Source organism: Chelonoidis abingdonii, chromosome 3 (assembly GCF_003597395.2).
Source record: "Chelonoidis abingdonii isolate Lonesome George chromosome 3, CheloAbing_2.0, whole genome shotgun sequence".
NCBI classification, from domain to species: Eukaryota; Metazoa; Chordata; order Testudines; family Testudinidae; genus Chelonoidis; species Chelonoidis abingdonii.
This window is the reverse complement of record NC_133771.1, coordinates 102,806,644-102,818,924: the sequence shown is the minus strand read 5'-3', so window position 1 is coordinate 102,818,924 and position 12,281 is coordinate 102,806,644. Positions and strand designations below refer to the sequence as shown.

The 12,281-nt window shown below is 43.2% G+C and overlaps 1 protein-coding gene across 5 annotated transcripts in view; it reads left to right on the top strand.

Moving 5' to 3' along the window:
* The window catches only part of ARHGAP18 (Rho GTPase activating protein 18), a 144,017-nt gene that overhangs the window by 90,091 nt on the left and 41,645 nt on the right, over positions 1-12,281 (top strand). For 4 of the 5 annotated variants that reach the window (XM_032803468.2, XM_032803467.2, XM_032803470.2 and 1 more), the window contains 3 exons: positions 3,283-3,482; positions 5,537-5,772; positions 8,331-8,406. In XM_032803468.2, the coding sequence (XP_032659359.1) occupies positions 3,283-3,482; positions 5,537-5,772; positions 8,331-8,406 (512 nt within the window). The remainder of the gene's footprint in view (positions 1-3,282; positions 3,483-5,536; positions 5,773-8,330; positions 8,407-12,281) is intronic. The other variant, XM_075063940.1, reaches the window with a different exon arrangement.

Genomic DNA, 12,281 nt, shown 5'->3' with positions numbered 1-12,281 from the left:
GAAAGTGTGGGACCTTTCCTGAATGGGGAGGCAATCTAATGACAGGTGATGTGGAAAAAGCTGAAGTACTCAATGCTTTTTTTGCCTCTATCTTTACAGACAAGGTCAGCTCGAGACTGCTGCACTGGGCAACACAGTATTGGGAGGTGGTGAGCAGCCCTTAGTGGGGAAAGAACAGGTTAAAGACTATTTAGAAAAGCTGGACATGCAGAAATCTATGGGGCATAGACTAATGCATCCAAGGTTGCTGAGGAGTTGGCTGATGTGATTGCAGAGTGATGGCCATTATCTTTGAAAATTCATGGCAATTGGAGACCTGGATGATTTGGAAAAGGCTAGTATAGTGTCCATATTTAAAAAGGAAGAAAGAGAACCTGGGGAATACAGACCGTCAGGCTCACTTCAGTTCCCAGCAAAATCATGGAGCAGGTCCTCAAGAACCATTTTGAAGCACTTGGAGGAGAGGAAGGTGGTCAGGAACAGTCAACATGGATTCACCAAGGGCAAATCATGGTGACCAACCTGATTGCCTTCTATGATGAGATAACTGGCTCTGTGCATATGGGAAAGCAGTGATGTGTGATAGATCTTGACTTTTGCAAAGCTTTTGATACAGTTGCGACCAGCTTGGCTTAATAGTAAAATCTTCAGTGAGCTTAAACTGAAAAAGGAAGCTTAAAAGAAATGGAAATTTGGATAGATGACAAGGGAGGAGTATAAAAGTATTGCTAGAGCATGCAGGGGTGTAATCAGGAAGGCCAAGGCACAACTGGAGTTGCAGCTAGCAGGGGATGTGAAGGGTAACAAGAAGGGTTTCTACAGCTATGTTAGCAACAAGAAGATGGTCAGGGAAAGTGTGGGACCTTTCCTGAATGGGGGAGGCAATCTAATGACAGGTGATGTGGAAAAAGCTGAAGTACTCAATGCTTTTTTTGCCTCTATCTTTACAGACAAGGTCAGCTCCGAGACTGCTGCACTGGGCAACACAGTATGGGGAGGTGGTGAGCAGCCCTTAGTGGGGAAAGAACAGGTTAAAGACTATTTAGAAAAGCTGGACATGCAGAAATCTATGGGGCTAGATCTAATGCATCCAAGGTTGCTGAAGGAGTTGGCTGATGTGATTGCAGAGTGATTGGCCATTATCTTTGAAAATTCATGGCAATTGGGAGAGGTCCTGGATGATTGGAAAAAGGCTAGTATAGTGTCCATATTTAAAAAAGGGAAGAAAGAGAACCTGGGGAACTACAGACCGGTCAGGCTCACTTCAGTTCCCAGCAAAATCATGGAGCAGGTCCTCAAGAAACCATTTTGAAGCACTTGGAGGAGAGGAAGGTGGTCAGGAACAGTCAACATGGATTCACCAAGGGCAAATCATGGTGACCAACCTGATTGCCTTCTATGATGAGATAACTGGCTCTGTGCATATGGGGAAAGCAGTGGATGTGATAGATCTTGACTTTTGCAAAGCTTTTGATACAGTTGCCCACAGTATTCTTGCCAGCAAGTTAAAGAATTATGGATTGAATGAATGGACTATAAGGTGGATAGAAAGCTGGCTAGATCATTAGGCTCAACAGGTAGTGATCAACGGCTCAATGTCTAGTTGGCAGCCGGTATCAAGCAGTATCATGGGGCTGGTTGTGTTCAACATCTTTATTAATGATCTGGATGATGGGAAGGATTGCACCTTCAGCAAGTTTGCAGATGACACTAAGCTAGGAGGAGAGGTAGATACGCTAGAGGATAGGGATAGGGTCCAGAGTGACCTAGATGAATTGGAGGATTGGGCCAAAAGAAATCTGATGAGGTTCAACAATGACAAGTGCAGAGTCCTGCACTTAGGAAGGAAGAATCCCATGCACGGCTACAGGCTGGGGACCGACTAGCTAAGCAGCAGTTCTGCAGAAAAGGATCTGGGGATTACAGTGGATGAGAAGCTGGATATGAGTGAACAGTGTGCCCTTGTTGCCAAGAAGGACAATGGCATATTGGGCTGTATTAGTAAGAGCATTGCCATCAGATTGAGGAAAGTGATTATTCCCCTCTTCAGAAGGGATGTGGACAAATTGGAGAGAGTCCAGCAGAGGGCAATGAAAATGATTAGGGGGCTGGGGCACATGACTTACGAGGAGAGGCTGAGGGAACTGGGGTTATTTGGTCTGCAGAAGAGAAGAGTGAGGGAGGATTTGATAGCAGACTTCAACTACCTGAAGGGGTTTCCAATGAGGATGGATCCCGTCTGTTCTCAGTGGTGGCAGATGACAAACAAGAAGCATTGGTCTTAAGTTGCAGTGGGGAAGGTCTAGGCTGGATTTTAGGAAACACTGTTTCACTAGGAGGGTGGTGAAGTACTGGAATAGGTTACGTAGGGAGGTGGTGGAATCTCCTTCCTTAGAGGTTTTTAAGGCCCGGCTTGACAAAGCCCTGGCTGGGATGATTTAGTTGGTGTTGGTCCTGCTCTGAGCAGGGAATTGAACTAGATGACCTCCTGAGGTCTCTTCCAACTTTAATATTCTATGATTAGCATGTTACTTGGATGGGAAATCCTGGCTTAGTATACATTGTAAGTAGCAAAATTGATGTTGAAATTTATGAATAATCTAAAACATGTATTAATGTAAAAACTCCCCTCCCTCTCAGCCAGAACAGTTGTATTAGGCCATGAACCTTGCCTCTTCTGAATGTTATTGAGGACAAGTAGTCAGTATCTTCATCAGTAGGAGCTGCATCGGTAATGCCTTATCCACAATTTGAATACCAAGCACTTCCTTATTTAATTATCAAGTAGCTTGTTTTTCAACATAAATCACCCTTGGGAATTTGCTCATATTTTAGAAGTTTATCATTATATGCAGACACTCATGGACAGAGATGTAATTCATAGCGGAGCTGGAGAAGAAATGATTGCTAGTTACTGGAAAAACATCTCCTGTTATTGAACATCAGTGGAGCTAAATTTGGGATATTGTTAAAACTAGTGAAACTTTTAATAAAACTCAGATTAATTTCAGAGAACTTGGAATCCATTCTCTCCTCCCATCCTCCCAATACTTGGCCTCCATGAAAATGCTCTGGTGGGCTTCCAGATTTAGAAGATGTGCATAGTGGAGATGTTAATTTAAAACATACCAGACAAAGTGTAATTAGTGTCTTGTTGTTCATTTCAGTGTTAAGTTTGCTTTTATATCTTTGTTAGTTAATACTAACTGTCTGTTCTGATATCTCTATATCTTGCACTCTGAATCATTTACTGAAGATTAATTTGTTTGTGTATTCTTATAGCCGCAGATCTGGCCAGTATACAATGAACCATGACAACTCTAAGAAGTCCACAGAGAGGCCGCAAATTGACCGCTCAAGTTCCCAGGATTCCTTGGATGAGTTATCTATGGATGACTATTGGAAAGAACTTGAGAACATCCATGAAACCAGCAAAAATAATCATAGAGAGCAAGAAGTGGTTGTGGTGAAAGAGCCTGATGGTAACATTTTGATGAATGATTATTTTAGTGGCCACTGATTTTGAGATACCTTAGGATTTATTTTCAGAGGTGCTGAGGATCCAACAACTCCAAATGAGTCAATAGGAGGTACCCAGCACTTCTACAAACTAGGTCTTGGGTGCCTTAAATTGGACACCCAAAAAATGAGGTACCCAAAATTAGTGGCTGCTTTTAAAAAAAAAATCTGTCCTTAAAGAGAGTTATGCCAGAAGAGAGAAAATTCCAGTTTTATTTTCCTTAAAAGGTATTTCCAGATGTTCTTTATTTTCAAATTATTCTAATTTAAACTTTATAGACAGATTTATATTCTTGTATTTAAGAAGAAAAGGATTTGTTAATACAATTCGTAATTACAATAGGTAAGATAAAATTGCATAATGGGCATACAATCTCATGCTTCAGAACAGAAGCCAACCACTGACTGCCTGGGTTTAAAAAGCAACAACTCCTACAGTTGTGACATGGTATAATCTATGATGGGGGTTTTAGACCTTCCTGCGAAAAATCAGGTACAAGTTCCTGTTGGAGACAGGCTTATGGGTGAGGTGGACTGATCTAATATGTCAACCGCTGACTTTTCCAATAAAAATCCAAAGCCCTGAATACCAGAATGTAAAAGTAATGTAAATGTAAAGTAAGGATTTATATTCAACAATATAGCGTGTGTTTTCCCCCAAAGATACAAAATTGTTAGGAAAAACCCCCACACAATTCTAAAAATGGTAAATTAAAGTTTTGGGGTGGGATTTTCAAAGATGATCAGTGAGTTAAGAGCACAAGTCTCATAGACTTTCAGGGAGCCTCATGCTCATACTAGCTTCCGTAGGCACTTTTTCCATGAGTTTTGTCAGAGTAACAAGTTCAGGCAGTGGCCCCAATGCAGTAACAAATGCGTAATACGGACTCCAGTGCTGTTCAGTAAGAGCTCTACTCTTTCATTTGTCCATGAATGCAAAGATGCTCACCAGGGTTTAAGAGAAACTAGGCTACAATCAATAACAATATTGAAGAGTATGTGCCAGATTCATATCTCAGATAAACTGATATCAATCCAGGGCTACTCTATTGACTTAACTGAGATGAGACTCCAGCTCTATATACTTAATGACCTTTAAAAACTTGAGGGCAACATCAAAGGTCAGCACAATCCACTCCACATCAGTACAGGGTTTGGTAGCAATTTTTAATAAAGCACCATTATGTAACTTTTGTTTGAAGCTTACAGGTTATATTACACTCTTGGTCAATTGCAATAATTAACAGATGCCTTCTGCCTTAAGATACATTATCAGCCAGAAACAACAAAGCAATGATCATCTTACTGGATATCAGTACAGATTAGAGACAGCATCAGTAGAGATAATTAAAAATTGCATTAAAATCGCCTATTAGATTGAATCACCCCTGATCAAATTGAACTAGATCACACTAGTGAAAAGCTATAGGAATTAATGTACTAAAAAAACAAGGCAAACAAATTTAAATTAATGATATAAAAAGATTGAGCACTGAACTATAAATAAAGTGGCGCTGGTTAAAGGCTTTCAAGCTTCCTCCCCCCCACCCCCTCCACTGGAATAGGGACAGTTGTCAGAGAAACAGATCTTTACTGCTTAGTTAGAAGTTGAAACAGTGAAGCACAGTAAGGGTCATGTTTGTAAATGCTTATGAAGGATTAATTCATAAAATTAATAAGCCTGTTATGAGATAGATGGTTATAAGCGCCTCAGCTTAAGGTGCTATAGACTGTTATAAACCACCTGTTGACTTGTCAGATTCTATCACAATCTACAGTAAAAATTTTTTTTTAAAAAAGGTTCATCACCTATTAACTTTTCAGACACCATAAGCATCCCCTTAATAGAATGTGTGACCATGCTAAGAATTGCACTCCACTTGCAGAACCTCCTGGACCTTGTCCTGTAGGTTCACACAGATTACACTGTGTGCCTTAACCCATTGTGCTCAGCTACAGAGCTCAGACCCAAAATCTAGCATTTGTCCTGTGATTTTTCTCTTCTCTCCTGGCACAGAGGGAGAGTTGGAAGAAGAGTGGTTAAAGGAAGCTGGACTGTCAAACCTTTTTAGTGAGAGCACAGGAGAGTCCCTAGACAGCGTGGTGTTTCTGTCCACATTGACGCGAACTCAGACAGCAGCAGTACAGAAGCGAGTGGAGACTGTCTCTCAAACCCTGAGGAAAAAAAACAAGCCGTACCAGGTTCCTGACGTCAGAGATATCTTCAGGCAACAAAGTGATTCAAAGGAAAAAGTAAGCTCCTTAGTGTGGTTTGGCTTTGTTCTGCTCTGCTAAAACACTGGTTGGTCTTTTCAGAAGGGTTCAGTACTGGCCTAACTCTGCTCCCTAAAGTCAATAGTAAAACTCCCATTGACTTCAGTGGCAGCAAGGTTAGGCCAATGCTGAATACTTTTAGCACACAGAGTGGAGTTTTCAAAAGAAAATATTAAACATAAAAAGGAAGAGCTATTCTTCCCTATACAGGAGTAAGCCACACATGGGAGAAGAAACTTGGATTCAGTTTAGGGAGTTGCCTGGTAATTTTTCTGTTGAGAGAGTGGGGTTTGACCTCTTCTCCCCTCCAGCCCGCCAAAGCAGCAGCTAGGCCTTCAGCTGGGAGAAGACACTAATCTGATGGTGGCGCAGGGCCATCCACATGGAGGCCTTGTTCCTTGACATTTGCTTTGTGGCCACTTGCTCTCATTTTTGTTCCTGAGCATTGTACTTCAAGTGGTGGCAGCGAGGTGGAGAAACTGAGACTGGTTGATTTCCCCCCACACTTGACTCATCCCTTCTAACACCGTGGAACTAAAATTCTCCAGAGGAAGTTTGTAAGATACATGCTGCAGAGACAGAATTTCCCTTTCACCAAGATCAAGCTCCCCTCTGCATATGGATGGAGAGGGGAATATGGGACTTGGGACAGTTAGTTCTGCAAAACATTCTGGGGCCCATTTTGTATGAAACAGGTTATACCAAAAAGTGAAGTTGTGTTCTTATGTTATACATTGTTATACTGTTACATCGCAGAGGTGGGATCAAATGCACTTTACAGCAGTATCATTTCACTCTTAACTGTGTTAATTCAGCATGAAAAAGGACATTCAAGTTCTTGTATTCAAGCCATAAATTATGCAGCACAAACAAGTACCTGTAATCCTGCAGCATGTACCAAAGAGAAGGGTCTAAATTAAAAAAAAAAAAAAAAAAAATCTTCCTACCACTGTCCCTTCCATGCCACAAAACAGGAGTGAAGCCACTCTGCTGCTGATACTCCAACTTAATACAGCTTCTGCCTGTCTTTTGTATCCCTCCTCTACCAATGGTAAAGAGGTAGGACAGGAAAAAAGCTATGGAGTCATGGATCCTTCCATGACACCTTTCCTTGCCATGTTCTCAAAGAGCAGCTATGTGACTTCACTGAGAGTCCTCTGGAGCTATGCTCTTCGTGCACTGGGATTGCATATCCCCTTCAAAAGCCCCCCACCTCCTGCTCCGCCCCACTCCAGCGCTGGGGAACAGCAGTAGTTCTGGCACTCTCTGCACCCACAGAGGTAGGAGTAGGATTTGCCTTTCAGGATCTTGCATTTTAAAACAAAATGAACCTGACTTGCTTTTTTACCAGAGTTTTGCAGTTCACTCTTCTCCCCAAGTCTTGGGCTGTACAGCACTTATCTAAAATGCCAGGCAGAGCCAGATCACATAGCATCTAGTAAACATTCTGGGCTGTTCAGGGAGTTAATAAAACTTTAATATGGAAATAAGAAACTATATGGACCAAGAGTATAAAGATTTCCTGGCAAATTCTGAATACTGTATCCGTAATAATCTTAGACATAAACAAGCAATGGAACTTCAGAAGTCTTGGTTGTTTACAAACTCAGGGCTGGATTGTAGTTGGCCCTGCAAGGCTGCACTATGGGAGAAAAAATGGCACAAGTGGCCTTTGTCCTTCCTCCCTCTTGTCCTTTTGTGGAATGGCCTAGCCATACTGTTGCTGGGAATGCAAACAGTATGCACAGCTAACATTGCTAGCCTCCCCCAACAAGGACTGGGATGACAGCAGGGCCAGAGCTGTCCTGGACCCATCAAATTACAGGAGGGAGTGCATGGTACATTCTGCACCAGGGTGACAGTGCTTCTGCTGCAGCTTGCACTTTTGGGCTGAATCCATCAGAATTCCTCCTGGGAGCTCCCATTGAAATAATATAATAACACCTAATTCTTGCATAGTGCTTTCACTCATACATCTCAAAGCACTTTACAAAGGAGGTCAGCGTTATATACCTCTTTTACAGATAAAGAAACTGAGCCACTGTGAGGTTAAAGTGACTTGCCGAAGGTCACACAGCGGGCCAGGGGCACAGCCAGGAACTGAACTCAGGTCTCCTGAGACCCAGTTCTGTGCCTATATTATATATAATCTCCCCTCTACATCCCTGCCAGTGCAGACTGTGGCTTTAATTCAAATTCTAGCCTTTCCCATTCATTTTGCATATTATGGTGAAGCAGAAGTGACACCAGAACTAAGTTTGTGTCTAATTGTGTTTCTGGTTGAGGGACTTAATTTCTTATGTCCCATTTCTGATTAAGAGGCTCTTATCAAACACCCCAATCCCACAACTGACAGTCCATAGGTGGACTGCTGCACCCCCGTGGAGTCCCATTGACTTCAGAGGGGCTCTCCTGGCTTGCAAGTCTACCCACACACAAGATCAGGGCCAAAGGAGTTGCTTACATTCTGTCATTTGCTGTAATAAGCTATTGGTATTTGAGCTTAGAGATGGCTTGATTTCTTTTTGCTTTTTTAGGTCTCTGGTGAGAGTGAGCCCTCATCTGTGACAGCAAGAGAGAATAAAAGTGAAGCTCAAGATGAAGTGAAAGATGGTAATGCTGAGCAGCTCCTATGCTCTTTTTTTGTTTGTTTGTTTGTTTGTTCCATAGTGTCTTAGCTTCACGGCATACTGAAAAACAGGTCCACGTTTTCAGTAACATTTCAGAGAAAAAAAGCAACTGGATAAACTGTATGAATGTAGCTGTGGCCCACATCTTTCCAAGTTTGTAACATTTTAAAATGCATTTATGGATGGTGTCCTTTGAAAAGTCTGGTAAATCTTGTGATGATTTTACAGCAGAACAATTTGATAAAGGTCTGCTCTAATCATGGATTCTCAGCTCTTCATTTTTATCCCTTTGATTGTCTGTCTTCTACACTTTCAACACAAGAAACAAGAGCTGTGGATAAGCTGATCACTAAAGAGGACAGAGAAAAAGCAAAAGAACTAAGAAAAATGTAAGGATTTGCTATATATTTAGGGCTCAAAGTGAGAGAAATTATCCATGTTTGACTATATTCATGGAGAGAACAGAAAGCAGCGGAGAGTTCACTGCCTTTAGGGGTAGGTTCTGCCCTGCCCTGTCCAGTTGAACAACGGGGTGAGGTACAGAGAGAGGGCATAAAGATGAGCCCATACAGGGACAGGGCCTAATTGCAGCCCTTTGATGAAATCTTGGCCTCCCTAAAATCAATGGCAAAACTCCCGCTGATTTCAGTGAATCCAGATTTCACCTCTTGTGCTTGACAGTAGCTCTTCAGCCCCTGTAGTAAGGGGTTGTGGCTGGTTTGCATGTCTCCTGGAGCTCCTTTTGGGCCTATGCAGCTGCTCACCACTTGCAACAGTACCCTGGACCATAAAGGTACAATGAAGTCATAGTTCCAGCCACTCAAGTCCTGAATTTGCTCTAAATACTTCTATTATTTTTCTAGAGACTTACTCTTTCCTTAAAAAAACAAACAAACAAGTGATTGGAGAGCATCTAGATCAGGGGTGGGGAAGCATTTTGGCCCGAGGGCCACATTTGTGTGGGGAAATTGCATGCAGGGACAGGGCAGGAGGTTGGGGTGCAGGAGGGAGTGTGGGCAGAGGAGGGTTGTAGGGTGTATGGGGGACTCAGGGAAGGGGGTTGGGGTGGAGGAGAGGTGCACAGTGCAAGAAGGGGCTCAGGGCAGGGGTGCAGGAGGGGTGCAGAGTGCGAAGGGGGCTCGGGCAGGGGTAGGGGGTGCAGGAGGGATGTGGGGTGCGACAGGGGGCTCAGGGTGGAGGTTTGGGGTGCAGGAGTGTGCAAGGTGTGGCAGGGGGCTCAGGGCAGGGAGTTGGGGTGCAGGAGGGGTGCAAGCTTCAGCCTGGCACCGCTTACCTGGAGTGGCTCCGGGGCAGCACACACAGAGGCCAGGGCAGGCTCCCTGCCTGCCTGCCCTGACCCCACGTTGCTCCCAGAAGCGGCCACCACCATGTCCCTGTGGCCTCTGGGGTTGGGGAGGCAGAGGGCTCCTCGTGCTGCACTTGCCTGTGGGTACCTCCCCTAAAGCTCCCGTTGGCCGCGGAAGGTTCTCTGCACCTTGAAGTCTTTAAACCACGATTTGAGGACTTCAGTGGCTCAGACGCAGGTTTGATACAGGAGTGGGTGGGTGTGTGAGATTCTGTGGCCTGTGTTGTGTTGTGCAGGAGGTCAGACTAGATGATCATAATGGTCCCTTCTGAGTTTAAAGTCTATGAATGGGAGCTGGGGGGCGGGGCGGTGCCTGGAGGCTAGGGCAGCACATGGAGCCCTGTGCCCCTGCCCCTGGGGGCCACAGGGACATGGTGCTGGACGCTTCTGGGAGCGGCACTGGGCCCACGGTGCCACTGGGGTGGAAATCCTGTGGGCCAGATCCAAAGCCCTGACAGGCCAGATGTGGCCTGTGGGTTGTAGTTTTCCCACCCCTGATCTAGATATTATGCTGGACACTTTGTAGCAACATAGACAGGAAGACTGATTAACCACCTCCAAATTTAAGAAGTATTTTGGAGAAATAGCTAACAATGATAAAAACAGGAACGATGAATAAGAAAACATAAACAATGTAAAGAGAGAGAGGGGGATAGAAATGAGCCCCACACAATTCTTGTGTTTCCAGAAGCATTATTAATCTTACCCTCTCCTGCTCTCAGCAAAGCTTTCGTTGATAAGAACTGTGAACAACTGGGAGAGCTGCCAAAATGCTGCATCAGCACAAAGGAAGGAAGAGAAGCCTGGTGCTTGTGTCAAGAAACTACACTAAAATTTGGGGCTGGAAAATTACCAAGCAATTATTGCAGTGTTTTATCACATCTGGTGCTTTTTTTTCAGTAGCCCCGATGAACCTTTTAGAAATGGGAAGTTCTGAAAGGCAAATTCCATATGTTAGCTCTCCCCAGCACAGATTGCGATGGGCAAGGCAAATGCAGCCTACATACATCCTAATACACTTCTGCTTTTGCCAACATGCCAAAGTGGGCTCTGTTCCTGAGATTAGAACAAGAAGAAAATCAGTTCATTTTTGCAGGAAAGCCATCCAACTTGAGCTGCAATAAAAACTGCTGCGCCTGTTTCAGGGCTGTGCCACGATCCCTTTCTTCAAGACTACTGGTGTTATGTAAACAGTGATTGGCTTTAAAGGCCATAAATAAACATTGTCTGGGGTTTGGAAGACACCAAATACCTATGAAATCTAAATCCAGAAGCATTATTGTAAAGTTAAAATGCTTTTACCAGTTTTACCTGAAAAGTGCACTAGTATCATTTCTTATAATAGATTTTTACTTTTTTTAGAAATTTAAATCATAATGATACCTCTGTTTTCTATGTTCCACGTTTTTAAACTTGTTAATGGATGTGAATCTATGGTTTGTCATATTCTGAAAGCGATGATTGCTCCTAGTTAGGTATCTGAAGCATCCATTTCTCAAGAGTGTTAAGAGTGCCAGGTTGAGGATGGTGATGCTATAATAATACCTTGCTCCTTTTATCAGCAGATCTCAACCTGTTTCACAGAGGTGTTCGTAGGATCTCTAGCCCCATTTTACAGAAGGGAAAATGAGACACGATCATAAGCAGGAGATCCGGGACTAGAACTGAGGTCTCTTGAATCCAGTGCTCTGTCCACTAGGCCACACTGCCTACTACTGCTATTGATAATTATTCTGAAAATTCCATGGAGCAGGTGAACTGAGATTCCTTGAGCCTGTTTCCACTGTCATTTTTCTTCTACCCTAACCTAAACTCTTCCTTGGTTGAACAGATGTCAGCAAACTCAGGAAATGTGAAAGGCTCCCCATTGTTCACATTTGTTCTTTTCTGACTGGCCCAATCCGGGGGGGGACAGTTCAATCTAGTCAATTAGTCCTAGTATGTTTAGTATCCATGGGAAGGTTCATTTATTTGGATTTCTTGAAACCTCTATCTCCATGGCTTTTGTGTGTATATCTACAAAACAAACAAAAATAAAATCCAAAGGACACATATTGAGCTGTCAAACACCATTTACCAGGCTACCTGCTTTATGCCTAACAGAAATTATAAAAATCTCACATATTTAACCATCCACAACCCTCACTCCTTTATCAAAAGCCCAAACAAAAAATCACAGCATGCCCTGAAGGTAAATAGATGCAGTGCTCTTTAGATGATCGTGTACAGGAGCTGAGTTAAGGATAGTGAGAACATGTGGTACTTCCTCAGGAAAAGATATGCTAAGAAAAAAACAAAAAAAACCTGAGAACTCACCACTCAGAGTAGCAACAGCCAGAGACAAGATGACTAATGTGAGGCTGCAGCTGGTTGCTTCTTCCAGATTTAAAGGGCCAGCTTCCCGGGTAAGCATGCTGAGTAAGATGCTTTTGGAAGGGTAAATCGAAAGCATAATGATCAGGCAGTTAGAAAACAGATCTTACTAAGAGACT